At 40.3% G+C, this 27,394-nt stretch overlaps 1 protein-coding gene across 1 annotated transcript in view; it reads right to left on the bottom strand.

The window, feature by feature from the left end:
- The window catches only part of ofcc1 (orofacial cleft 1 candidate 1), a 111,276-nt gene extending 99,661 nt beyond the window's left edge, over positions 1–11,615 (bottom strand). Inside the window, exons 1-4 of the mRNA XM_050056735.1 lie at positions 11,562–11,615; positions 9,701–9,867; positions 3,868–3,984; positions 657–733 (exon numbers count right to left, since the gene is read on the bottom strand). Of these exons, the coding sequence (XP_049912692.1) occupies positions 657–674 (18 nt within the window). The 5' untranslated portion in view covers positions 675–733; positions 3,868–3,984; positions 9,701–9,867; positions 11,562–11,615. The remainder of the gene's footprint in view (positions 1–656; positions 734–3,867; positions 3,985–9,700; positions 9,868–11,561) is intronic.
- Positions 11,616–27,394: the final 15,779 nt, after the last annotated feature.

Here is a 27,394-nt window from a genome sequence, read left to right as displayed (position 1 = left end):
CTTAATTAATCTACGCTGGCCCCCTTTAAGTGAATTAGTCAATTATTTATGCATGTGTGCTCCTTTGATGCTAACAGATTATGTATGTTATTGGGGAAAAAAAACCTTGAAAAATGACTTTGAAAACTTTTCACCATAAAATGTCACTACCAAGCTTCTGCGCTGACTTAGAAATGTCAGTGAAGAGCATGAATGCTGAATGATTATGAGGAAAAAAAGCTGGACTAAACTGTGAAACTTCTATAAATTCTAATTATTGCCAAATCACCATGCCAGACATGTCAAGGAAAACATTGCAATTCATTGTCTGAAGTCCAGAGCAAAAGACAAAAATAAATCAGCCAAATGTGTACTTTTTGTGTGCCCTAATCCGTGGAATGGAAATCTAACACAGGTCGGATCAAGGTCTTTCCTGGGATCATGGGAACTCCTTGGGATTTTCAAGAGCCTTTTTGTTTTTACCCTTGAGAACCAGGCACTGGCCTCTGCACCCCTCAATCCCCCATTGAGAACCCAGAGGCAGCACGGAGGAATGCTAAATGTCAATGGTCAGACTGCACCAGCACCTTCAGTGAGAGAGATGGAGGTACAAGGCCTGACCTCTTTTGTGTTCAGCTACGCTTGCTATGAGGGGCCAAAAGTGAAACTGTACTCACATTGCTAAAGGTGTCCATCTCCGCAAACTGCGAAAGATCATCACTGGCTGACCCTGATCTCTGAACAATGGCAAGGCCTGCAAAACAGAATGTGTGAAAATACAGTGAGAGATGTGTCAGAACAAATCAGATAAATCTAATGTTGCACGGCTCCCACAAATCTGACCTGCACTTAAGGAGAATCTGTAATTGACATAAAACTTTAAATTTGCCTTATAATTCAAAGTTTGTTGATGTTATTGGAGCTAGAATTTGCAAAAAAAGCTTTTAATAGCTTAGTGCGCAGCTCAAAATCCCTCATTCCATGCAGCGTTACACTATCTCTCCCCGCTTGTGTGTTTAAACCTGTTATCTCTGCAATGCATCTCACAGAATAAAGGACAATAAACACCATTTATTATCACAGATAACAAATTATTTGCCCTGATTATTCAAATAGTTTATTCATTTACATCTGATACAATATCATTTGGTATTTTTATCGTCCTTTTCCTATGGTAATTCACATGGCTTGCACAAGTTTCTGCTGAAATAGCAAAACAAACCCCAGGCAAAATGTGAAAGATTATCCCATACCATGCGAGCTAGGATGAAATGCTATACTTTTTCACACTGAACACTGCTCCACTGGGTGTGATTGAAAAACATGTAAAGCTATTGAATCTGTGGTTTGTATATGTGAGGGGAAAATGAGTGTTGTAACAAGTGGGCCAGTGTTTTTGTAATTGTTTCAAATTACACTCGGCGTAATAACTCAGTGAAAGCAGAGCCAGTGTGCGGTCCGTACACATTAACTAGGCAAAGACCACAGGATATCCATGCACCTTATCGCGGCCCACAAAAAAACTTGATTGTGTAAACAACTGTGGAGACTAAAACTCCTTAGCTATATTTCCAGCTGTGTCTATTTGTGTCCAACGGCGCTTATCACCAGTTACACAAAAGAAGGATAATACTTTTAGATAAAGAGGTACTTTGCAGCATTTCCTTTACATGTGTATTTTATTGAATTAAAGACAGCCTTGAATTCCTGTTTTTCATTTGCTCAACTGTTTTTCTGGGTTACTAATAGAGATGTGTGTGTATGTGTGTGTGAATGTTTTATACAGGCTGTAAAACTGCGATGTTGTGAGAAAAATAACTACATTAGCTGTTAAAACTGCATGCCTCCTGCCAAATACTGGCTCCCTAACCAATGAGATTGCCAACATCATTGTTAACCACATAAATGACTGACTCACTTTTCTGCTCGAGGTTCAGGCTTTCTGTCAAAAAGTCATGTGCAAAATTTCGACAGTAAGTGCAACAAACCCCCAAAGTCCTACACAGTATGATGTGCTTGCTGGACTCGAGTTAGTCCCAATCCAAAGAGATAGCCGCACATGGGTTCACTTCTGTGCAAAAATTATCTCATGTGCTAACTAAACTGTACACCCATGCAAACACGCACTGCCAACAGCAGCCAGCGTGCAGCGGAATCATCTATACAGAGTCTCTTTACAGATGTATTTGTTTCTGACCCGTACACCACAGCACTGTTTCCCATGTTTGATCTCAGCAACATGCCAGGAATAAGCATCTGTGGTCAGAGTTTAACAGCAGAAAGACAACACTGCTGTCAATTGATTGCTGTTATCTCAGCAAGATGCTGTACATGGCTTTTTCTAGTCCTTCTCTCTGCACAAACCAGTGTTTAAGGGTTTTTAAAATGATGCAAAATTTTGTATAAACCGAATCACCATGAAGTTGCGCTGAAAACAACAATCACTTTCAAGTGGACAACTGGGAATTGATTATGTCTGTGGTTATTTTCAGCTGTAACTGTATGTTTAGTTAAACATGGTAGTCTGACCTATCTGACGTTTCTGCTGTGCTTATTTTATGTACTGTGATGCTTTGCTAGCATCTTTGATAAACCAGATCTACCAGCACGGAAGCTAAGTAATGCAAAATGAATTTTAGCTATATAAAAAAACAATCTTTACTGCTTTACCTTACCAATCGAGGCAGCGGTAGACCAGCAAGTCCCCTGTTGTGCAAAGTAAAATTACTTATTGTCAGTGGAGTCTGGTGTCTTTGAGATAACGGCTCCATTCCCTTTCAGAAAAGGCTGTCTGACAGTAAGGCAAAGCAGTGAATATAACCTAAACAAAGCGTACACTTAAAGCTGATTCTGAGTTTTTAGGTGGGACATTTTTAGGGGGCTAAAAACTAATTGAGGCGTGCACTATTTCATTTAATGTACGCAACGCGGAGGTTTTCTACACGAAAGTTACTGTAAACAAACATTGTGATTCATTTATATCTCCTTTAATCACTGGCTTCTTGGCCTTCTGTCAGACCCCTAAATCCCCCTTTTTAAATGAGTGTATGAGGAAGTTGTTATTTGATATCCATGAAGTCAGCATGAGCCAAAAGACTGACCCACCATTTAAACTACACAATAGTTATAAAGAAAGCAAGTATATACATTGCTCCTCTAAAATGACATGCTACTATGTCTGACCTGCAACTATTGTCTTCCAACTCCCTCTCCTGCCCTGAGAATGACCATCTCCTCTGTCATCTAGTCAGCTAAGCTCAATCAACCCTTAATCCAGAATGACAGTGGGGGTCTGTGTTGCACTAGACAAGGCACTTCCCCTTTTCTATGGCATAGTGCGACCTGAAATCTTCGCTTGACATTCTTTTTTCTTCTGCACGAACATGGATAAGGGATGTAATTCAATAGTCACCGAGGGACAGGGCACCGCGCACCAAAGACTATTTTATTTGCTTGTGGACAGAGGCCTTTTCTTAATGTTTGACAACAGCCATTCTCCCTCAAGACATAGAGTTCACACAGCTGACAATAAGGGTAGAAAAAGGGCAGAGTCTTTCTTCTTCGCTGGGCAGTGGAGACGTTTCACATGCATATTTACTCTAAATGTACTCTTTGCACTTTGAAGTGCACTTACAAAGTCGTATATCTGCAGTGCACTGTGAAGTGAGCAACAGTGGAGTATATTTGAGTGAATTCATGCGAGTTTACTGCATCTTCTTTATGGGAATTAAGGGCACACTGCTCACATAAATTCAGCACACTTTTCATTCAAGAATGTAATTTCATCCTGCTGGATTATAAACAAAATCTACTGCAAATAACTACCACATTATATTAGTAACTGTATACATGCATGCTGTTTTTGTTTAGGATTAAGAGGTATTTTACCTTGTGAGGCCCGAATTCTTCCTCTTCATGGTCAGCTACACCTCAGTCGTCAAGGTGATGGTGACGCACACATGTACACGTAGTCTCAGGTAACCTCCTCATGTTCACTTTCACTCACTGAAACAAAAAGAGAAAGTCTGAATTAAATTATACACCACACAAATGTAAAAAAGACATCATTCAGATCTCAGGTTTCTACCTTTCTGCTACACACACACACGTATGTTTTAAATAAAGTAAAGCAAAAGGAAAAGTAATTGTTGAATGATAAAAGAAGAAATGTATGTCATTTAAATTCAGGGAAGGAGAGATAATGCATGCCATTACCAAAACTATAACCGTTGAGTTGTGCCAAGATAAAGTTTCATCTGTGTGACAGTCTCATCTACCAGATGGCATCACTGTTTGTGCTATAAATGCTGTTTCAATATTAATGTGGCGTGTGGCACGGCGCTCCTTTAAAGAGACGTTCACTCATTGTTTCACCTGAGCCAGAGATGTTGTCGGTAAAAACAGGCTGCTCCATCACCTTTCAGCGCTGATTACAACGAACTCCCCCAAACTGAAGGTAAAGAGCTCACACTGCTTTGTAAACATCCATTATGTCGTACATGACAATTCACACAAAAGTTCCCCACATGCATTATTTAGAGGGAACTGCAGACAAATGTATTCCTCAGCCAAAGCAAGCTTTACAGCTGCCGTGAAGAATAGGTAGCAAACGCCCGGCGGATTGGCCTAGTTACGTTTGGCATAAGGCATATTAACACTAATGTCCCCGTAGAACAGATCATGAACTACTAATGCATCCCTTTGACCAAACAGTCAGACTGTTCTTTATTTATGACTGCAAAGCTATCAGGCCATTGGTGGCCTTTTCAACTGAGGAAGAGAGATTGTTTGTATGTAATAGCAATGAATAGTACTTATTTGTTTTGAAAAATTAAGTCAATTTTTTGTTTTGTGTAAAGTTTGGTGCTGTAAACTCATTTAGGAGACTCATATTACAACCTCTCCTTGATAAAGCCACGATGCAGGACACATTCAAAAGTTACCAAGGCACAATAATACACCATTAATGCACATTTTAATCAATACAGTGTATGCAAAGGGGATCGTTACCACACCTATACTACAAACCACTTTGATCTTTTTTTTTTGTTGCTCATTAAGCTGCTAAAATGTGATCTAAATAAGATGCCCACCGATTTGGACCTCCCATTACCTGGCTAAGCTGTCGTTGATCGTTTATGCGATTAAATATAGACCTAAATCTCCATCTTATCCAATTAATTCTTGGTGCAGGCATGAGAGTGGCTAATGATGTTATCTTACCTAATTAACCTGTATAGGGATTCAACTGCAGGACAGGGGATTGTTCATCCTTCATCCAAGTGTTCATTATTATCATTACAATCATTATCATAAAGGGGCTAACTTATGATGTTGGCCATTCCATCACCATTAATCTAGATTGAGTCCTTTTATTTCCATTTTGGGGAGGGGGATCCTTTGGGGTCATTTTTAATTATCACTAAAAGGATGGGAATGCTAGCAAAGCCGAGTAAGTTCAGTTGTGGTCACAGCAATCACTGGGATCCCGTGAGACCACATTACACGAATGTGATTTGACTACTTATGACTGAAGGGACATTTCTGATTTTGCTGTGTTTGGGGCCCTGCGTCCTGCACGCTGCAAAACTCTCCTTGCAGTTTCCTGTCAGCTTTCCCACTGAATGTCGGCTTCAACCTATTAACACAGCAGACTTGGAGCAGATCAATAGCCCTCATTGGGCCATGTGTCATTAGTTAATCGGATATTGATGAGGGTATTGACACGCACCTAATTAATCTCAGGCCCAGTGCCGGCTTTCATATGTTTCCTTAATTATGCACTTCATCTTAGTCCTTATACATCAGCAGGCTGCCGCTTCCTGGTTGACAGTGAGTAAAAGTTAGCTGTCAAGTCTCACTCTTGTGTTATAAGTTTATTTTCTTTCTTTGCTTTTTTTAAAATGGTGCAGCAAAAAATGCACATTTAGCCCTGACTCTGGCACAGATCATTTGCATTGCATTTAATTTCCCAGCACCAATATCAATAAAGAAGCATGTTAAACACAGTGTAATATATAGTTTTTATATTTGCTTTAATAAATGTATTTTATATTTAAGAGTTTATTGTTACATAAAGTCTCTCTGATGTTTATTTGGCTGCACTAGTCAAAGAATCTCTCTGTCCTGGTACCCTCTTTTGATGTGTATGTATGTATACAGCATGTGTTTAATTGCTTCTAAATATGCATGCATAACGCTTAACCCTGTGTCTGTGCTACTGGATGTGAGCTCATATCTGTGTGTTTTGTGTGCACCTGCATGTGTGTGTGTGTTGACGCATACATGCTGATCAATAGAGCTGCGCATTAGAGCGCTGGTATACAGATGAGAGAGCACCTGAAGGTGACCCTGACTACTGGCATCACCACAGGGCTCCAATAAGCTGCTCCTCAACCGCTGCTCTGCAAACCACAAATCTCCAACTTTTAGCCTGCTGCTGTTGGTTTGATTATTGTTTATAGATACAGCCGAGAATTAAAGTATGGCCCGCAGGCAGCATAATTATTTACAGCTGAAAACTCATATCATTACCAGCATGCTCCTAATTGCCAGAAGTAATATCAATGTTAGTTGATTAAGTGTATTTTTTTCATCTTCACTCTCCATAATGTGCAGAGATTGTTTTCCCTCAGCATATGGGGTGACGGTTTATCTCAATACAGCTGTTCATCTGGCTTGACTTCTATTTTTTTTTTTTTTTCCACTGTTCATTCCAAAATACAATATTGCTGTATCTTCAGAGGGTAGCGATCGATTGCTCCACTTTTTGTAGTTTGCTCACAAGGTCAAAGAAAACACTGGAGATTCATCCTTCGTTGCTCAAAAATAATTTATCTCTGTAAAGATTTTCCCTAAATAGACACAGATGTGACTTTCAGGGGCGGACTTCTTGACTCAAGGTGAGGTCAGAGCTAAAGAGAGAGGCTAGTGGGCTGTAAAGCTACCTCTAATTCACAATCAAATGATTAATTAAAACAAATGTTTATTTGGCCTGGACCTCCCTCCCACCTGCTATGAACATGTCAAAATATTTCATCTTGTATTTAAGGCGGCAAGAAAGATGAGGCTATTAATAACACCGCCTGTGAAGGGGAAAATACATAAACCTTGAAGGCTACTTTATTATTCACATGTAGATTACTCAAACATGAATGTGGCGCTGCAGCACTAGAAACATATTTCTTGGACCTCAGCAGAGAAATCTCAGAATTAAAACAGTGAGTGTCTGTTCAATTTTATAACCGAATTTTAAAAGGTCAAATAGTTCTCACAGTCACAAGTCATATTGCTAATTACAGCACCAAATGTGTTGTTCCTGTTTACACAAGCAGCAAACTGAAATAGAAAACACTACTTATGAGATTGTATTCCAGTATGGCTCTGAAACGTTAGTGTGGATCTGTCAGGAAACTACTGCACGCACTGTTGTTTCTGGATTCTGGTTTCCAATCAGGAGTCAGTGTATCATTTACTTAGACTTTGACTTTTTGGTTAAAGTTATTTCTATCACACTTGCTTTGCTTTCTCTTTGACCACAGAGTTCATGCAGCCTCGTAAGAGTGGGAGTGAGTGACATTTTTTTTTTTAAAAAAAAGCCTTGTACCGTATGTGAAGCCTCAACTTTGCTTCAATCAAACTTGGGAGCGAGTGCTGTGGAAGTAAGCTTGCCTCGCATGATACAGCTTAAGTAATACATAGAGGAAAACTCATGGAAAGGAACATTTTCCATCATTTCCTTTCAATGCATCGTATCTTGCGAGGAAAAAAAAACTGACGTGGTCCCAAAAGATTGTGTCTATAAGGCAGTTAACAACCACAGGAATCCGTCTCATGCTTCGAGAGTTAAAACTGTGCAGAGGAGTGGAATAATTGTTAAAAGGGCAATGCAAATAGTGATTAAAAGTGGGCCTAGGGTCATCATTAGGGCATGATCTCAGAGAAATTGGGAGCAAGGGGGGAGTGTTTGAGAAACATCTTGCTGACCAACAAGGGGCATCTCGCATGCGACTGACTCCTCTATGACAAGGATTTATTATGCGCCTTGTGACAGGCAGTGAATCTACCCCTTTGATGAGCACACTGACTGCGAGTTCACGCATAAAACGCTTGAGGAAATTAGACAATTGTCGGAATGAAACTTTGTGCTATAAATACATTTTCTTTTCTTCCTTTGTCATTCATTCGGAGATGCAGTGATGTCATCGCACAGTGAAGGTCTTGTGATTCCTTTTAAAGATCAAGAGGCCACAGGCGGTGGTGTGTCAGTGGCTCAAAGGGTCGGTATGTATTAGGATATGATACAAAATACAGTCTGAGACTTTAAGCTACAAGAGCGGACGGATGAGACTGACTTGATCTATTACAGGAATCACACTTAGATGACTCACATGATACATGAAAAGAATTACGTAAAACTGGGTAATATTGATGGGGATACTGGTGCTGTGTTGATCTCACCAATTGATTTATATTCTGGTAATCCTGACAGTGATTTTATAATTAGAAATAATTATTATATTATTTGGACTGCTGAATAATTACAAGATAAAGCACCAAAGCCTCCAACTTGGATGTCCAGTGGCTGTGAGAAATTTTTCCAACTTTGATTGACCTATGAAGACAAGCGATTACATTAAAGGAAATATTTTATTTTTATTTTTGTAAAGATTAACGGTTTATGTGCAGTAACATTTGCATCTGTGTTACGGAGCGTTCTGTGCTGTTGTCCCTTTTCCCTCTTTGTAGATCTGCCCAGGTGTGCTGCATTAGCTAACGAGGTGCAGCACACCTGGCATGGAGGAGGTGCTTAAGAGCTCCTGTGCCAGCAGCAGAGGGGAGAGGCTCTGGTGCGTGGACTGCTGCTGCTCACCGCAGGATTTTTGTTGTTTTGTTGCTTGTTTTAATTCTAATAAATCCCATGGATTTGATTGTTTTAAAGGTGTTTATGTGATTATTTTGGGTCAGTGTTGGAGTTTTGTTAGCCCCATAGGGTCGCCTAAGGGTGGGGTGTAACAATCTGCTATTTCTCTCCTTTGAATAAAGAAGTTTACAATAGCCAAATTAATTCAATTAGTGTGCAGCTCTGCTCATCTTCTTTGACTTGACAATGAACCCTATGTCTCATGCCTGTCATGTGCTGAAAAGCAGGATGATTATGGGCACCCCAAACTACTTTACAATTTGAATTCCCTAGAGGTGGTGTAATGATATAATATCATTACACTGGCAGTTTGATCTTGAAGGTCAGTGCAAATTCTGCCAATTTCTGACCAGTGACGAGGTTAATTTGATAATTAATTGGTCAACTACTTGATCTGCTAGATAAACTTTATCATTTATCACCACAGAGTTGGAGTGATTCTACATTCCTGTTTCAAACTTTTTTTTTTGACATAGAAATAGGGTCTTCCAGTTAATTTAACATTCCTATAAGTCACTTGGCCACCAGTTTTTTTTCCATTTTTACTACTTTGTGTCTGAAAAAAACATGTTTTGTCAAAGACACAAATCCGGCAGGAGTGTAAAGTGGGGGGGGGGGGCAATGGCACTTTTCTCACTACCTATCCCCTACTTCCAGCCCCCAATGCTCTGACCCCAAACATCTTCAGACTCAACCTTCATTTTGATCTCAACCAGACATCTATAAAGTTTATGACTACATCTTGCACAATTGTGATGCTACTGCATTAACAAAAGACACACAGACAGACATAAACACCTGAAAAAATACTCAAATGGCTTCTGTGGTAGTTCCAGCTACTGTAAGTGTCAGCAGGACCATATTTTGTTCAAGTCAAGTGTCTGAGCTGTCAGACATCCATCCATCCATTTTCGTAACCGTTATCCTCTTGAGGGTCGCTTCGCCAGACTATCGCAGGGCTTGAGCTGTCAGACAAATAAACATAAATAAACATTATGTACTGAAATCATGAGTGGGACTTTTAACATCTAAACTCTTTTTTACAAGCCAGGTGTATCATGGGTGAGAGGTTAATTCAAATGTTTCATTTTCAATGAATCCTACCAAAATAGTACCTGCCTGCCACTGCTTACCGCAGCAGTGGAAAATAACTTGGATGTTTTGCCTACACATTGCTACTCATAGATGCAATTCACTCCTAAGTCCTCCCACAGTCTAACCTGTCAACCAAATTGCTTTTGTTGTACGTCAAAATCTAGCTTTTGATAGACTACATGTCAATACATCTCGCCTTTACATATACTGTCACTCCCCACTCTCTTTTTCTGACTGCAAAACATCTGATACAGCCACAGGCAAAAAATATGCCTTGATATCATTTACTGAGGAGCAGCTACGTAGGACAAGATTTTTTTTCCTTTAACTTTTTGGTAAAACTGTTTATTGCAGCAGCGGTGCAGCATCTGTGTGAACAGTCACAACTACTGTGGGTTTGTCAAACACTTATTTCGAGTTTCAACTCATGTAGGAAAGTGAAAAAATCATTCAGTGTGCTGTGTTTACTTTCAAAATGTTTAAAAACTAAGGATTAAACTAGGAAACATGATAGAGAAGCTTTATAAGCTTGTTTACTGCTCAAAATTGCTCACTGACTGATGACTCACAAGGATGTAAGCCTGTTTCAATTAACATACCAGGAAATAGTTTGTCCAGGTTGGACTCCCCCTGTAACAGCCTGAAATGAGATCAACCCTGATCTCCCAGGTCACTAGCTAAGCCACACATCTGTCTTAATATCTAGGTGAATGTTTGAAATGTAAATGTCTTCAATGACCAGCTCCACTTAGCTTGTCTTCAATGGACATGCACCACTGACCCTGAGGGCAGTAGCAAGCTCATTGGACTATTCATAGACTGTGTCCTCTGCGTTTTGCCTTTTAAGTTTTTTAAAGGGTGTAGTGTTCACTCTGTGAGTTTAACCTAGATCTCTTTTGAACTTTTAATGATCTATTTCCTACAGTTAATGATTCAACACTAAGTTTACTACTGTGTGTGCACTGACATATTAACACACAGGCAAGGCAAGGGCAGATTTAGATGTAGAAGTGAACTGGGCTAACACTGTATTTCTCTTTGTTTGTCACATTTGAGCCTCTGGGTGTGTCATACTTTAACATTTACATTTCAAATTAACACGTTATCAAAAGATCTACACCTGCCACTAAATGCAACAGAGAACAGTGGCAACAACTATGCTAATGCTAAGTTCCTGTATTGATCCACAATATATTGAACAGCAGGTGTGTTGCAGGTGCTTGCAGCCTTTACAGCATGAAATACATGAAGATTAAGCAAATAAATTATTGCCTTTAGTTATATTTCTTTTGTTTTCATAATGTACACTGGGCTAAATATCAAAGTGAAATCACCTAAGAGATTCATGTAAATGTGGTTCAAGATCCTCGACGGTTGAAGCCAGCTACGTTTCCTACGTTAACAGCAACTCAGTAGCTAGCTTGCTAGCTAGCTGTCACCTGCTACAAGACGTTTTGCTAATAATATAGCAGGCTAATTTTGGGGAGGTTTGTTCCACTGTATTTTCATGTATTTAACCCAGTTGTCTTCTTTTTAATTTTCTTTCAAACAAAACAAAACATACCTGTGAAGGCCTCTTTATTTAGGACACTGTTGACAACTCTCCCTGTCAGGGTAGCTAGCACTAGCTCCAACCGTGGATACAGTCGTTAGGTGACGTCAGGCGTTTATTTGCGTATTTGTGACGGTATCGCGCATTAATTTGCATAATTGGCTTTAGAGGTTATGAAGGTAGCAGCAATGAAGAGATCATTAAAGACCGATAGGAAAATCGCTTCAGTGACATTGTGAATTTAAAGTAAATAAAGTGGGGCTGAAAAAAACATTGAAAAGGAGGAAGAAGATCGAATTTATTTATTGCCATATGCACAGAAAAGCAGTCATTGGCAATACAAATTTTGGATGTCAGGCTCCCTTCAATACATGCATTCAGTTTTATGTGCACTATAAAAAGGGACTGTAATAATAATTCATGAGAGTATTAAACAATCATATTGTTAAACATAGAGCCCTACTTTGTTTGGTCTGGACTTTCTGATTTCAGCTTGATCTGAACCAAAATTAGGACATGCATGAACCAAACCAAACCATTGTCTGACGAAAAGAGGGGTCCAGATCCAGTCTGGCTTTCACTTTTTTCCATATAATCCTGGAATCCAAAATCTTTGCGGAGGTGTGAATAGTCAATAGAGCCTTATTCCCAGCACTATTTGGCACACAGTAGTTTCTCTACGTCTCTGACCCTGAGTAGTGAGGCCCACAGTAGGTGTTCTTAGGTAAGCGCTCAGTAGGGGGTGGTGGGGTCCTGAAGTGGAACTGAGCAAAGGCTTTGGTGGTCTAGGAAGGGAAACAACATCTTCCCCACCCTCTGTACCTCCTGCCCTTCCTGTTGATGCTGACAAAGTGCGGGGCACCTGATAGGTACAGTTTGCGCCAGGTGTAGGTGGGATATCATAACTGATGGAAAGGTTGTGCATCTGTGACTGTATTAATAGACATACATTTTAAATGAATCAACTGTGCACGGCCCATAAGGAGAGGGAAAGACACCACACTGCTGGCAGAAGAGCCATGAACTGTGGTTACTCAGAGCAACATGCATGGGAACGTATATAACATAGACTATTTACATATATTTCTCGTGTTTTTTTCCTGATTGTCTAAATAAGTAGCTAAATTTTGTCACCAGTCGCTTTTTAATAAAGTTGCTAATGGGGTCTGAAAAGTTGCAGCAATGTCACCAAGTTGGCAACGCTGATTTAGAGACCATCGACTGGTGTAGTTGTTGTCTTCACTAAAAACAAGGTAATGTTTCCCACCCTTAAATACATTTAAAATTTCACAAATTAATCTGTGTTTCAATAAAACAGGATTTTATTATAACTTTATTCACACTATTCGCTCATGTTAGCTATGATGTCTTTTTCACTTCAGGGGGAAAAAAGGAAGAGGCTGAAAGTAATAGGCTCAGATGTAGACTATAGGCCTTTTCACACCAGAAAGTCCAAGCTGTGCTTACATTTTTGTTTCACTGTATACATTTGATGCTGTTAATTTTGGATTCACATTGCAATCATGTGAGCACACTTAAGAACTTTACATAGCATTCTTATGTACTGTTGTCATCACCTACGTGAGCTGCATCTCCCTAAACTTGCAATTGATTGTTTTGTAGACGGGCGTGCGTCAAATGTCAACATGTTGTCAGTTCAGCAGGTAGCCCTCTATCGCAGTTTGAATGAAGAAATGAGAAAGTGAAATCCAGACCAGGTCCAGACCAAGACCCCATCTTATCGTCGGACCATGATTTAGTTTAGACTGTGGTCCCCTGGAGGTTTCACGCCTGTAATTTTGGTTCAGATCGAGCTGAAGTCACAAAGTCCAGATCAAACAATGTAGGGCCCTATGTTTAACAATATGATTGTTTAGTATTCTATTATTACAGTCACTTTCTATAGTGCACATAAAGCTGAATGCATGTGTTGAAGGATCACACCCAAAACTCATACTCATACGTACTTGATGGATTTTTAAGAATGCCGTTCTTAAAGCCAGCTAATCCACAGACTCTCTTGGTATACAGTCTGTTTGCTCTGAGATGAGCAGCATTACTTTGTGGAAGTTGTTTAACCAGAGATGAAAAGTACATAAAAGACAGAAGTCAGTGTTAATGCAGGTGAAGCACGGTGTCAGTGTAGCTCAGGCTTGCTAATTCTTTAATTGCTCGTGTCTTTTTCCACAACTGAGCTCCACGTCTCTCAGAGATCAGACTCCTCTTTGTGTTAGGAACTAACACAATATTATTCAGTTGGGTTGTAGAGCACATTGCCCTATAAACAATGGATTTGTTGATACAGTGTAAATCCCACACATTGCATTTGATTCTCTTTCTGTCTGTCATCTCTGGGTTTTAGCAGACAATGAAACACTCAACAATGGAGGAACATTTTAAAGGGTAGGTTATGTAACTGTCTCAGAGCACTTGTACTGCTTTGTCAGTTGAACTTGGAAGCACTTTACCTATGAAAACATACCCAAGAACTAGTTTTGGTGATATCACCCCTGATTAACTGACATTTCTTGATTTGTATTGTACAATATAGTCGAGGTTTTTTGTTTAGATCTGTCCAAATTTCAACCAAACCCATTTAAATGTGGAGCATTGTGCTCCTTTTGCAGCTGTTTCATTGTAGAGTAACTTACAGTGATGACTAGTGTTCCATTGAGCACTTTCCCTTCCATGTTTTTGTCATCTGTATCTCTCCCTTTCTCTGCGAGACAAAAAAATTGCAGCCAAAGAGAACACAGTCAAAGCTGAAGGCAATCACGGCACCATTCTCACATGAGCGAGTGTTAGATGTGGGCCTGCGTGGGGCAAGTCTAAGAGCTCAATATCTCCAGCACATGAAGTTATAAAGAAGACAGAAGCAAAGCATCCTCTGTTGTATAAAAGTCATACATCGCTCGCAGGCACCAAAACACAAAAGAAGTTGAGCCGTGAACGTATTATGAAACAAGATTGGAGAGTGGCAAATTGGTAATTAGCCTCTACGTTGCAAATGAGCATTACAGTCTTGCTTATGACTTTCCTCTCTGGTCCCCAAAGCCTCTTCTATTAATTTAGCTCTGAGGGGCCATCCATAAACAGGCTGAATAAGCTGTTAGCCTTAACGACGAGTGCAAATGAAGGGCTGGCTAAATATGCTGAAGGTAACAGAGATAGCGAAACATTCAATACTTAAATTACAGTGAGTAGAGAAGGTAGAAGGTAGGAATAAATTGGTTTTCTCAGGTATTGCTGGAATCATGCATATTTCTTGTGTAATTCTGTGTCAATTTGAGAAGAATTTCAACTATTTGCCTAAAACTATTTTGCATCTTGCAGGAAACATATTGTTTGATGAGTTAAAAAAGTCAAGTCAGGTCAAAAACACTAATGGGCGGGTTACATGTATTTTCTAAATGCTTCATGAAAACACCTGCAATCAATACAGTTTATAGATTTTAATATAAATTGCAGGATTCAGTCTTAATTTTCTGTTTATTACATTTCAAAAAGTCTCCCGATCATTTTCTGTCTACTGTCAATACTGTCAATCCACTCCCACCTGTGTTAATCAATGCTTGCAATTTCATGAAGCAGAAGAAAACAGAAATATATAATCTATCAAATTAAAATATCCAGCAGTTTACAACAAAATTATAGTGTTAATGATGTGCTGAATTATTTTGTCCATGACATAGAGATAATAAGCTCCATTCTACTGGTAAGAATTTTCCGCATGTAATGGCTTGGCACAATATGCTTGTCTGGCATCGTTTGTCACATATCATGTTCTGTCTCCCAGCTCTAATGGAAATTGCTCTGAACTCTTGAAATTCTGTCTCCCTCCCTCATGAGGTCAGTTTCCTGCCTCAAAATTCATTCAGCCCTCTGGTTGTCTTGCATAAGAACAAGTACAGCCCATTACTACCGAATGAAAAGGAAGTAAGACAGAAACTTCCAAATTAATTTACAGTATGAACACACCTTACAGGTAACTGACTTGAGTTTGATGTAATTACTCCAGAAACCATAAATGGCTGTAATTGAGAAAAAGCCTACAGCATACAAGGATAACGAATGGCGAGATAATGGAGGCAGTGAAAGTCTTAGCTATTCAGATTGATGTTAGGGGGAGAAATATCTGGCTTCTTTGAGATGGGCAATTCACGCAAATACACCTCACCAACACTGGTAGCACTGCTGCCCTGTGCTTGCCCTCCCCTAAGCATGGCGCTTATATTCAGATGAGCCAGCCATTAGCTCTAAGTGGTCTTTACCCCCAAATTCTGCCATTTCACAAATTAGCCAATTTTCAACATTAGATGTTAGCCAGTGGCTAGGGTCAAAAGGTCAGCTGTGGTAAATATGAGGTGCAAACCTGCAGTTAAGGGGATTAATAAGGGCTCATTCAAAAGCACTTAAACAGAGCGTGCAGCACGTTTACTGGAAGAAAAGATGGGTGCTGGCTATTCAGGATGAGTGACATTTCAGCTTTTAAAATGTTGGAAATATTTCACTGTGACTGAGCTATGTACTGCGCTGACCTCAGCTGTGGATGGTACAGGTTTTTAAAGCCATCTCTCTCTCTTCTCTGGCCTACATAGTGTCCTAAATGGCCACTGCATGGTTTAATGCAATAGACAAAACAGCATTAAGCTTTTGCTCCGTACCAGAGAGGGGAGAAAGGCTCGTCAGCCCTTGCAAAGTAGACTGGAAATAGAGAGAGAGAGAGAAAGAAAAAGGGAGAGAGGGAGCACTTTCGCATCCCTGCCCTTCCACTCCATCGAGTATGCACCAGGGCAGACGGACATATGGGTGACGCTACATTCTTTAAAGAGAGTGAAGCAAATTCCTGACCATCCCTCTCTCCCGCCCCGTCGCTCACAAATTGCCCGTTCGAATGTCAGCCCTCCTTTTTATCAAACAAGTCCATTGTCTGCCAATTCGTGGGGCACTGACAAGAAGAGGCTAGCAATCTGCCGAACCTCTCGCCTGTGAATGAAGGCGTGTGTTTTTATATACGCTTGCTAGCTGTCGTATTAGCAGTCAGCCTGTTTTAACATGGCTGCGCACAGTCAGACACAGCCAAAAAATCAATACAGCTTTGCATGGGCCTGACCCACATACAGTGAGGCCAGTGGCTGCCTTGTCGAGGCTGTTTCATTATTTTAAAAGCAAGTGCGTGTGTGTGTAGAGAAATGTGTGCATGTGCCTACAATCATGCCTGTGTTTGCATTTGTGACTTTATGCATGCGAGCAAAACGCGCACATATATTTGTACGTCTACATGTGAGAGGTCATGTGTTTGTTGACTTAGGAAGAGTGCAAGTTTCTTTGTGAAAACGTGTGTGTGTGTGTGTGTGTGTGTGTGTGTGTGTGTGTGTGTGTGTGCGTGCGTGCGTGTGCGAGTCTAAACGTTAAGTCCGAGTGGGTGTTGAGTTCACACAAGCCCTTCCTGCTGCCTGACTTCACTGTCACTGATTGCAAGCGACGCAGAGCTAATAAAAGAGCAAAGCTGACTGTCAGCAGCGATTAGGCTGGCTACACAGACAAGACAAAGAGAGGGTAGAGCACGGCGGCATTAGCTATGGTCATTAAACAACTTGAGTCAAGGAGAAGACTAACCTGGTTTATTAAAGGGGAGGAGGGCAGCGTTACAGAGAGGTTAGCTATAATTTTGCAACCACATTTAACATCAAACTCTTAACTGAGTGCTTCAAGTTTGGACAGGGGAGAGAGAGTCAGTGTAGAATTTCACACACAAAGTATACAGGCATACAGTCATGTACATATGCCTTTATTTGGTGAGTTATGTAACAGCTATGTGGGAAGCCTTTTCTGGTTAGATAGAACTTAAAAAGTTAAATAATTTTAAATGAATGAATAATAATATATAATACTTATTTAACTGTATCAGTCTATACAGTATTTATCTGTCTTTCTAATTCTTCTCCATGTCAGTTTACACCTGTGCACTCTACCTTCTCCTTACCCAGTAAACATTTCTCTGTAACAGCAGTGAGGACACAGGATGTCTAAAAAGACAGGATCTTCAAACCAACTCTAACCTCTACAAAATCTTGATGGTTCTTCTGCGAAAATAATTCTGAATTGAAGGTCCATGTACTAATTTTTTTCAATGCTTTTCAGTTCATTTTTTTGTTTGAGACATGCATAGGTGCAGCCCCAATACATTTAAAACCTGCACGACATGCCCCTTACAAACAGCACCCACCAACAGTACAAGACAAACCCACTAAAGCGATAGTTGAACTTTGCTACAACCTGACTTGTGGTGACGAAATATGGGGCCGAACATAGCAATAATTCACTTTATTCATTTAGTATATTCAGTGGCATAGTGCAAACTATTATGGCGGGCCCTAGTGCACGCTATTGTGCATGTATTGTCTTGGCACAAATACAGACTTGACATTGGACAACATCAAAGTAGGATATTACCCAGCAATCATCATTGCATATCTGACAAAAACATCAAAGAAAGGAGGAAATCAGTCATTTAACTGAATAGTTTTTTTTAGTATATTTATAGATTTTATAGCTTTATATGCCAATTTAAAAAAAGAAAAGAAAAAAGAAAACCGACGACGTAGATGGGTTTGTCTTTTTGAGGGCATATATAGCAAATGGCACCATTTTTAAATTAATAATATTCTCTCTCTCATTTATCTTTGAACACAGGTATATTTCCAGGGTGGCAATCTGAATCACTTGCAAGGGCCCGCTCTCTCCAGGGGTCCCAGTGTAATCGCACTCCCTGCACTATCTATATTTACGCCCCTGACTATATTGATCATACATTAAGATGTGATTTACCTTTTAAGTAATGAGATGTAACCCTTACCCTAATCCAAACCTTAACCGCCTCACCTTTAATCTAACACTTCAGCTAGCTAAATGCTAACTTAGCATTTTCTTCAGGCCTTCTGCTTCCAGGACTGATCATGCAGATTTGAGGGGGCATGTCATGTAACTGGTGGGCGAGTCACGTAGCCACTTCAGCTGCAGCTATACCTAGTTGTTTCGTTCAGGCTAAGGAAAAGGAAGTGATGCCATTTTATAGTGCTGAACACAGGTGAGTCAGGGTGACAGTTGTATTCAGATGCACAGCTGCAGAGTAGGTTTGTATTGTGAGCTTGTGTGAGGGCGATTCTGTCTAACTGCACTATCTATGCATCTCGTAATCCATTTCCTTTTTATTCTTTCGTAATGTCATGGTTGATTGATGTTCAGGTAGCATTTCCTCGTGGTTGTGTTGGACTGAAACAAAAACAAAACTCTCATTGTCATGTGTACGCTCACAAACACACATAATTGCACTCAAGCACACAAACCATTTTTATTTCCGCCATCTCACATACACTCTCACTCATTGTTTCTTATTTTACTCGCTAGCTTGTTCATGCACATGCAAACAAACACACACACACACACACATATGAAAACACATTGACTCAGTTCCAAGATTTCTTCCAGTGGCTGGCTGCCTTCGCGGGTACCTGTAGATCTCCTGACAAGCAGGTGGGGATTAGTAAGTCTCCTCTTTTTGCCTTTCAGCAATGTTAGCTCTCTGGCTGGCTGGTTCACTGGCTGTCAGGAAGGTTACCTCACCATCTCTGCCTTTTTCAGTCCCCCCTCCCCTCCTTTAACATCATGCATACCAATGATATTATCTCTAGATAAATCAAATCTGAAAGCAACCCATCTGCTTTTTTCAAGATTAAGGGAGTACAAGTTATGTGTGCAAATGTGCTACTAAGAATGGGAGAGGGTGTGTGTTGGTATTGCAAAGAAGGCTGCTGCGTCAACCAGTTAAGGAGGGCTCCTGGCACATCAGCACTTAGCGAGACATTTATGAGCAAAACTAGCAGCTACGTTCAATCTTCAGTGGCCTCTAGGATGAAATGGAAGCTTAAATTTGAATCTGTTGATGACAGCGTGGATTATGAGAGAGACACGAGACATGACGTAGAAGAGAGAAAGGAGGCAGGCAGAGACGGTAAACAGCAGTGACTAGGAAAGCAACAAAACATATTTTGGTGAGCTACAAAAAAATCTGTAAATATGATCTCAGAATCAGAATCGTCAGCCTGTCCAGGCCTGTGATGACAACTCCACACTTCCCAGCATTCTTCCGCTACCATATTATTAATTGAGATGCCAAATGTATGAACACAGAGTCATTAATATGTCACAGACCTGAGAATATATCACTCATTTGAATTTTGGGGGTTTGTTCTGTGATCACTTTGCAACACAATAAAAAAAAAGAAGTACACATTAAAAAAAGAAATAAATTAAAATATTTGCAGTGGTAGGATTCTGGAAATACCACAGAACAACATTCTACCTAACAGTGTCTTAATTCTGATAAAGTGAAAACAAAGACTGAACACAGGCCCTTTCTGCTTCAAAAAGTCTTAACATAAGACATGCTACTCCATATACATTAATCCTTTGAGACCCGCTGGACTGCCAATGATGTCGGCCGACATTACCGTCCTTAAGAGGCTGTGGCATGCTCATTTTTTAATGTAGGCAGTGCAAATATAATGGCACTGTGAAATGAGACAAGCTAAGGCATCCATTGGTACCAACCATGTCATGATGGCGGGCGGGGAAGAGGGCTAAACAACACTTCTATGTTAGGCTAAATTATGGCGATTCAAACTGGCATGGGAATTTTCATTTATCAGGCTCCACCCACTGTAACCATAGCGCTAAGTAGAGGGCGGAGCTTGAACTGGTTCTGTTGCTCTGCCTAGGGGCCCTGATGGTCTTACACTGCTCGCTGAAGAGGGTTTATAGTGAACATCGTCAAGACACTGCTTTACTGCGGGGTCGGCACATATTTAGGTAGACGTGTCCTGATTTTCACTGGGTGAATAAATGCTCTTGATTGGAGGGGAGTATTTTCCATGGAGTCCAATAGAGGGCTCTGCCTATGCTAACAGAACTGGGGTTACAATACTGTAACCTTTGTTATTTTTACCTATTTTGACAATGGTGTATTTGAATATTTCTGCATACTGAGGTCCTTACACAGTCTTCAAACTGCATAAATTGGGTAAGACTGGAAGCTGAGCCTTATTGTATTCGTGTGTGATGATGTTAGCTCCCATAGTAGCCATTTTATTGTAGTGAGACCACTGTACAAAATACCCTATTGTGACCTCTAGGACAATCACAGCCTCCTGTGATTTAACAACCACAAATTACAGACCTAAGGCATTCAGAGGATGTATGGCTTTCATAGTGTATTGACAATAAGGGCGGTTTTTGAGCAAACTACGGAGCAGAAGTGTTCGCCATCCACTTGCCAAAAAATCTTTTTGATACCAATTCAGCATGAATTTTTCTAGGGTGTTCCCCAATGTCTTAAAGTGGTACTTTAGATTTAATTTAGGTTGCAGACCATTTTTATCAATTCTGGAAAAGCTGTGGAACAAATGGTCTCAACTCAAATTTCAAACCCAAATTTATGAGGCATAATATATCATATACTTCCATCATAATGTTCTAAGCCCTTAGGTGCCTAACCAAAACGCAGTGTTGATAACAGATTTATGACTAGAAAAACCTGACACACCTTGCTTCACTGCATGTCAGCTTAATCTTCTGGTTCCCAGCTTTCAGATAATATACGGCCTCTATGTGGCACGTTGACCTGCTATCTCCCCCATCCCCTGTCCCCCCCTAAAATAGACAAAAATTGGTCAATGGTGGGTCTCGAGGAGTTAACCAGCACCAGAGTCTGACACAACAAATGTTTGTCTCCTGCAAAAAAAGCTCATCTTTCTTGCTTTAGTTGGACCGTTCCCACAGAGGACCCAAAAGGAAAAAGGGGGGATAAATTTGTGGATGGAAGGATGCAGGGACGGACAGATGGAGGTAATTAAAGGTAAGAGGTGACCTGAAAGCCCAGACAGGAGGCAGTAAAAACAGCAGTTGGAAGTGCATGTGGGAGTTCTTAGGAAAACGTGTAAGTGAGATGTAAACGGATATCCTTCTTTTAAACTTTGCCTCAGAAATAATATCATGACCCTGATCATTTAAATTGTATCACAGTCTGATGGCACAACTTGAACTATGCTTTTCTGTGGTATTATGATATACAATGCACCCTCTCAAATTCACCTAAAAGCTACTAATATTAAAAGAGAATTTGAATAGCTTGGATATGAAAGCTCTCTGTACAGTGTGAAGACAGTGTCTGAGTAACACGATATGAAATGTTAAAGATTTTTTTTTTCTTGTCCCTGAGGCGATTTAGCCCAAATAAAATGAGAGAATAGAACATTTTTTAAAATTTAGACTTTGCCCTTCTGTCATTTATACATTCACATATAAATCTCAAATTTCTTTTTCACTTTGATTAAAAATGAAGTAACAGAAAAAAAGTCCTGCATAAGAACATTTTGAAATCCTTTTGTTGCATGTACAAAAGTCAGTGGGGGGTGGATTCATTTTTTATATACCATGCACATCAAGTTGGAGTTCTATTTTTCTTCTCTTATTCTCTGATTGTCGTTTCCTCACATATATGTCACTGATTCTTTTTTTTAGTGTCTCTATTTATAGATCTTTTTGCCTCCTGCAATCTGCACACATAGGCAAATGTGCATGAGGCATGCAGACACAAGTTATCACACAAACAATAGCCCATATAAAATGCACATGCCTGAGATGCAGGCACATGCACAAAAATACACTCACACTCATATAAAAACAAAAATGAGTCAGACGCACAGATGCACACACAAACCCAAAGCCTGTTTTTCCAGCTTGTGCTAGAAATGACTGCCAAGAAGCAGGGGTATCCCACAAGCCCTGTAGCCAAGAGACCAAGGCTGATAACCAGATTGAAACTTTCTGTGTGAGAGTGTTTGTGTGTGTGTGTGTGTGTGTGTGTGTGTGTGTGTGTGTGTAGGTGAAAGAGGAAGAGAGTTTTTTTTGTTTGCTATGTGCAGAATATAAGTGAGAATCTCTCTCCCATGTGTGTTGGTGTTGCAGGTACACACAGAATGATGTGCTCTTGTTGATATTTCCGGTGTGTTGCTTGTGTGCTTCCCACATGCAGTAACTTTATGTATCTGGACTCAAATGCCTGCTTTCCTGCTTGTTTTCATATGCATGTGGGTTTGGCATTAATGTACTCACGGTCTCCTCTGCTCCCTGAATGCCTCCCACTAACCTGCCTTTGAAGGCCCAGTCTTATTGCTTGCCTTTCCCCTCTGCAGGTCACCATCCCTGGGAAGAGGTTGGCAGTCTGCCCCCTAAGGCTGGCCTCCCTGGGGGTCTCCTCCAAAAGCACCTGAGGAGGATACACTTCTCCACTGTAGCAATTATACTATAACCATCTGTGTCTAAATATTTTTGCTGCTGCAAATTGATGTTTGCAGACATTTGCCACTTGTCGCACCATTGCCTTTTTGTGTGGACTTCCACCAACTGCTTTGATAAAACGTAGGAAAAAGTATTTATTACAGATGGTGAGGTGGGAAAGCAGATTACTCTTTGAAGACTTAAATGGGCTGGCAATGGTTGGAATCAGGGCTGCTTTTAGAATTCATGGTGTCTGAGAAGACTCACTGCCACATCTCAGAAAGCCAGAGACGACAGTGCATTGTGTTCACTGGACAGAAGCAATGCAGTAAACACTACCTTCCAGGCAGAAGAGAGTGAAGGGAGAAAGTTTCTCACTTTCCTTGTTCATTTCTTCTTCTTTTTTTTGCTTGCACAAGACAGACAAAGGAGTGAAGGCAGCTAAAAGTTGATTCTTGCCTTTATTTGGATGTCCATTTGCTTAGTTCTTCTTTCTGGGGTGGCAATTTAATGTGGTTATGTAAATAAAGGTATGTGAAAGTAATATGTCATACATACACAAGTACATAGCACATGAACTTATATATAAAATGGGTAACAAATGTAACGAAAGAAATAAAACAAGACACTAGTCATTAGAATAAACGTTGGCATTGTATATTTCTGCAAATGACAGATATGTAACATTTGTACATTATTGTGTAGTAAATATGTTCAAGCTTGGATACAACAACGGTGTAGCTGACATCTGGTTTTGTTTAGGCACCAAACCCATTTAGTTATGGTTAGGAAAAGATCATGTTTTGGCTTAACACACTGGGTTTTGGTGGCAAAATCATGGCTGGAAATGCCGCAGATTTCCCACTAAAAAACATTCGGTTTTGTTGTTTGTTGGTCTCAGTCATCTGCAGTGGTCTATAGCTTGGCAACTGTCTTGCCTAGATGATGAAGCCAGTTCATATACATGTAATCAGAACTATGTCACATAAAAATGGTGATATGATACATATTAAATGTATAAATGTAATGTATCCATCGTTTGCAGAAACGTATAATGCCAGCATTTTCTCCTGGTGACTAGGCTGGTTTATTAAGCAATACTGCAGCAAACTCACTGCAATTAAATGTGCATGTAAAAGACAGATTCACATGCCAAAATGCCAAGCGTAGGCAAATGTATCATTATTATTGCATACATGTATGTGTGCATTTGTCTGTGACAGTGACAGACAGAGGGAATGAGACTCATAGGCAGTGAATCCAACAGAACAGACAATAAAGGCAAACATGAGCATAATTACTATTTTGCTCTTTGGCTCTTTTATGGCCATTCACACTGTTCCAGTCAAGCAGCTGCCTTTATCAATGCACAGATCTATCCGATTTAGCATAGCTTCAAGCAACAGAGAGAGCGAGAGTGAGACAGTGGCTTGCCTATAGATGAAGAAATGTTTCCTTGAGCCATCAGCCATAACTGACATTACCGGTTCCTCTTAGTGACTCTGATTAACTGTTGTCAGTGACTTTGTTCAGACGCAGCCATGAAATGCTGCAGTGAAAGCAACCATGAAATGCCATTTTATTTCGTATTAAAAGACCAAACGCAACCACAGTATGTATTGGCGCTGAAGTCCCCCACTGTGCACTCGTTCATTGGACTGCATGAAAAGAGCACAGTGCTACTGCTGCATTAACTAATTGACTTTAAATGTACCAAACAACAGAGGCATCCTTTGAGCATGACAGACTTTGAACCACTTTAGTTGTTGCCTTTGCACTTACTGTCAAGCAATCTATATTTTCACCCTAATGCAGTTACACTATGCTTGTACAGTTACACCGACACACCTGCTGAGTGAGTCCAAAACTTTCTTGTCTGCATCTTTTTAGCTGTCATGTTTATACCTTAAAGCTGCTTCTCAAACTGAAGTTTAAAAGCCCAATGATCCATGTTGTTTGCAGCACTGGAGCGAGCTCTGTCAATACATTGTACACAGACTGATGCGATCCAGATGCACAGGCAAGCAAGTGCACACACATGCAGGCACACATTAAAAATACACATTCACAATCTTGGAGCTCAAACATTACCAACAGACACTGTTTGAACTGCTCCACATGCACAAAAAAATCAATACAATTATCTTTTGTTCTTGAGACGTGTTTTCTTTCCCCAATAAAAATCGAAATGTATTTTTATATGCCTAACACGCAGCGGCAAAATGTTCAATGACAATACAGCGTCTGGGGAATGAGGGAAGTCTTCGTCCCGGCAAACAAATACGTGCATGCTATTTTCTGCTCCTCCAAGATCAGATATTTGGGGCAAGGTGTTCACAGTTTCCTCGTGGGTCTCTCGGGGGAGTCATGTTTTGTGCTTCGTCTTCGGTCTGAGATAAATGAAAAACCTTTTGACTTTCCCTCCAAGGAGAGAGTGCAAGCAGGGAGGAACTGTGAGCTATGCTGTGGAGAATGCAGGATGCCTCCAACGGAGAGTAAAAGGAGAGAAGAGGGGAGAACATTAATAAAACAATTTCTTCTCATTATAATGCTGTTCGGCTTTCTATTTTTATTTTGCGTTGAGAAACCTGCATGTCACTTTAGTTGGGAATGATTTGACACACCACCCTTTGCCACAGTGGCATGTTTTTGTCATTACTCAATGTCACTTTTTTTATGACATTCCATAATGTCATATATTTGCTTGTTGAAATCATAATAACAGTTGCATATTTCTCCAATGCTTCTGTTAGTTTCAGACTTAAAGGCACACAGTTTTATTCAGAGTATTAAGGTTGCTCTTGTCAGTTTGGCATGCATGTTTCCCAAGCAATTCCATAGGGATTGGGTCACAGAGAAGTGCCTGTTGTAGCATTGTCATCTGGTCTTTTGTTGAACTCTCTATTCGTCTCCGCTGTATTTGGCTGGTCAACTGCTCATCAGTCTGTATGTTGCACCATTAACTTGATAGTGGTTTTGGCTAGGTAGCTGTCTAGTCATCATCCATCCATTTGTACATCCATCTCTCCAACCTTCTTGTTATCCCTCTGTTTTTCAGTCTGCCTAATGCCACATCACTCCATCAGTTTAACACGTCCCCTCATTTGAATGAGAGATATAAGTCAGATTCGAGAGTGCTGACAAGGCTTTGGTGATCAAGAGGAGGTGCCAGGCAGTTGATGGATATCAATCAAGCAGCAACCTCTGAGGCTGAAAAGTGAAGCCAACGCAGAAGTGCCATAAAGTGCAGTTCCTTGAATGGCCACACTACGCTGACTCCAAGAGTGAGTCAACCCTTGTAGACACAAGGCCTGGTACAAAGAAACATGTTTGGCCTCTATAGCTATTTTCAATATTCCTGACAACTGTACAGGGGGGTGATTTTCTTTTATTTTTTTTTAGATTTTGTTTTGGCTTAGAGTTTATGCATATTTAAGGGTGCTTTCGGACCTAGAGTTCGCTTGCCTTGGTCCGAATCAGGGACTAATTTTGTCACAAAGTTGTATAATTGCCTAGAGTTGGTTCGTGTTCTCACGGCAGCATTTACAAGCCGACCAGATCAAATGTCTTGTGTGAGAAAGCTGTTCTTGATTGGTCAGAATTTCCATGTTGGAAAAATCCAGGAAGTACACAAAACGTTGAAGAAGAGTACACCTGCAAGATAAATGTGACACTTTCTAATGTCACAATGGAGGGACAACTACGCAGGTTGATTTTAGCGCTGCTCATCGTGGACTATATTGCTGTCATTGTTCATTTTAGTCAAACCATACAGTTTGAAAACGAGGCGCGGCTCCAACTAGAAAACAATGTTTTGATGCATTGGATGTGCTGAATGTGCATATTAAGGCAGTACAGGAGGAGGTGCACATTAATAATCCTCCAGGACTGTAACATGCTCATGTTTAACCCAAACAATGTGTCATGTGACTGCAGTTGGTTCAGATCCAGGTCCGCACACGTTCTCACCACAAACAAACCGCACCAGAGTTCATTTGTAACCGGACCAAGACCACCTCTTCAAGAAAGTTTCAGTCCGGTTGTTTTGGTGCGAACCCAATTGCAATTGCTGTGTTCACACCTGCACAAATGAACCGCACTTAGGTGGCAAATGAACTTGAGTTCGATTGAACCAAACCAAACTGTGCAGGTGTGAAAGCACCCTAAGAGCGAGGTGGTCTGCTATTCCACAGGTCCAGTCTCTCATCCAAATATGTTCACTTCTGGCTCCAAAAAAAAAAACAAGATGGCAACGGCCAAAAAGTCACGGTAGCTACTTTAATTATTTTATACAGTCTATGATATTGGTACGGTACCGCGGAGATACTTTGACAACTCTGTTTCACAGACACCATCATCACAATAAGGGGAGATAATTGCATTGATTATGGGACTAAGTTATGTCACTCAAGAGTACTGTTTGTATTTGGCTAATTATCTCAATTGCACATTACATGACAGAACGGTGTTTAAAGATTTAGCAAGTAATTTTACAGTTGCTCTTT

Source organism: Epinephelus moara, chromosome 11 (genome assembly GCF_006386435.1).
Source record: "Epinephelus moara isolate mb chromosome 11, YSFRI_EMoa_1.0, whole genome shotgun sequence".
Classification (NCBI taxonomy): domain Eukaryota; kingdom Metazoa; phylum Chordata; class Actinopteri; order Perciformes; family Serranidae; genus Epinephelus; species Epinephelus moara.
The sequence above is the reverse complement of the archived record's forward strand: the minus strand, read 5'-3'. Positions and strand labels throughout refer to the sequence as shown.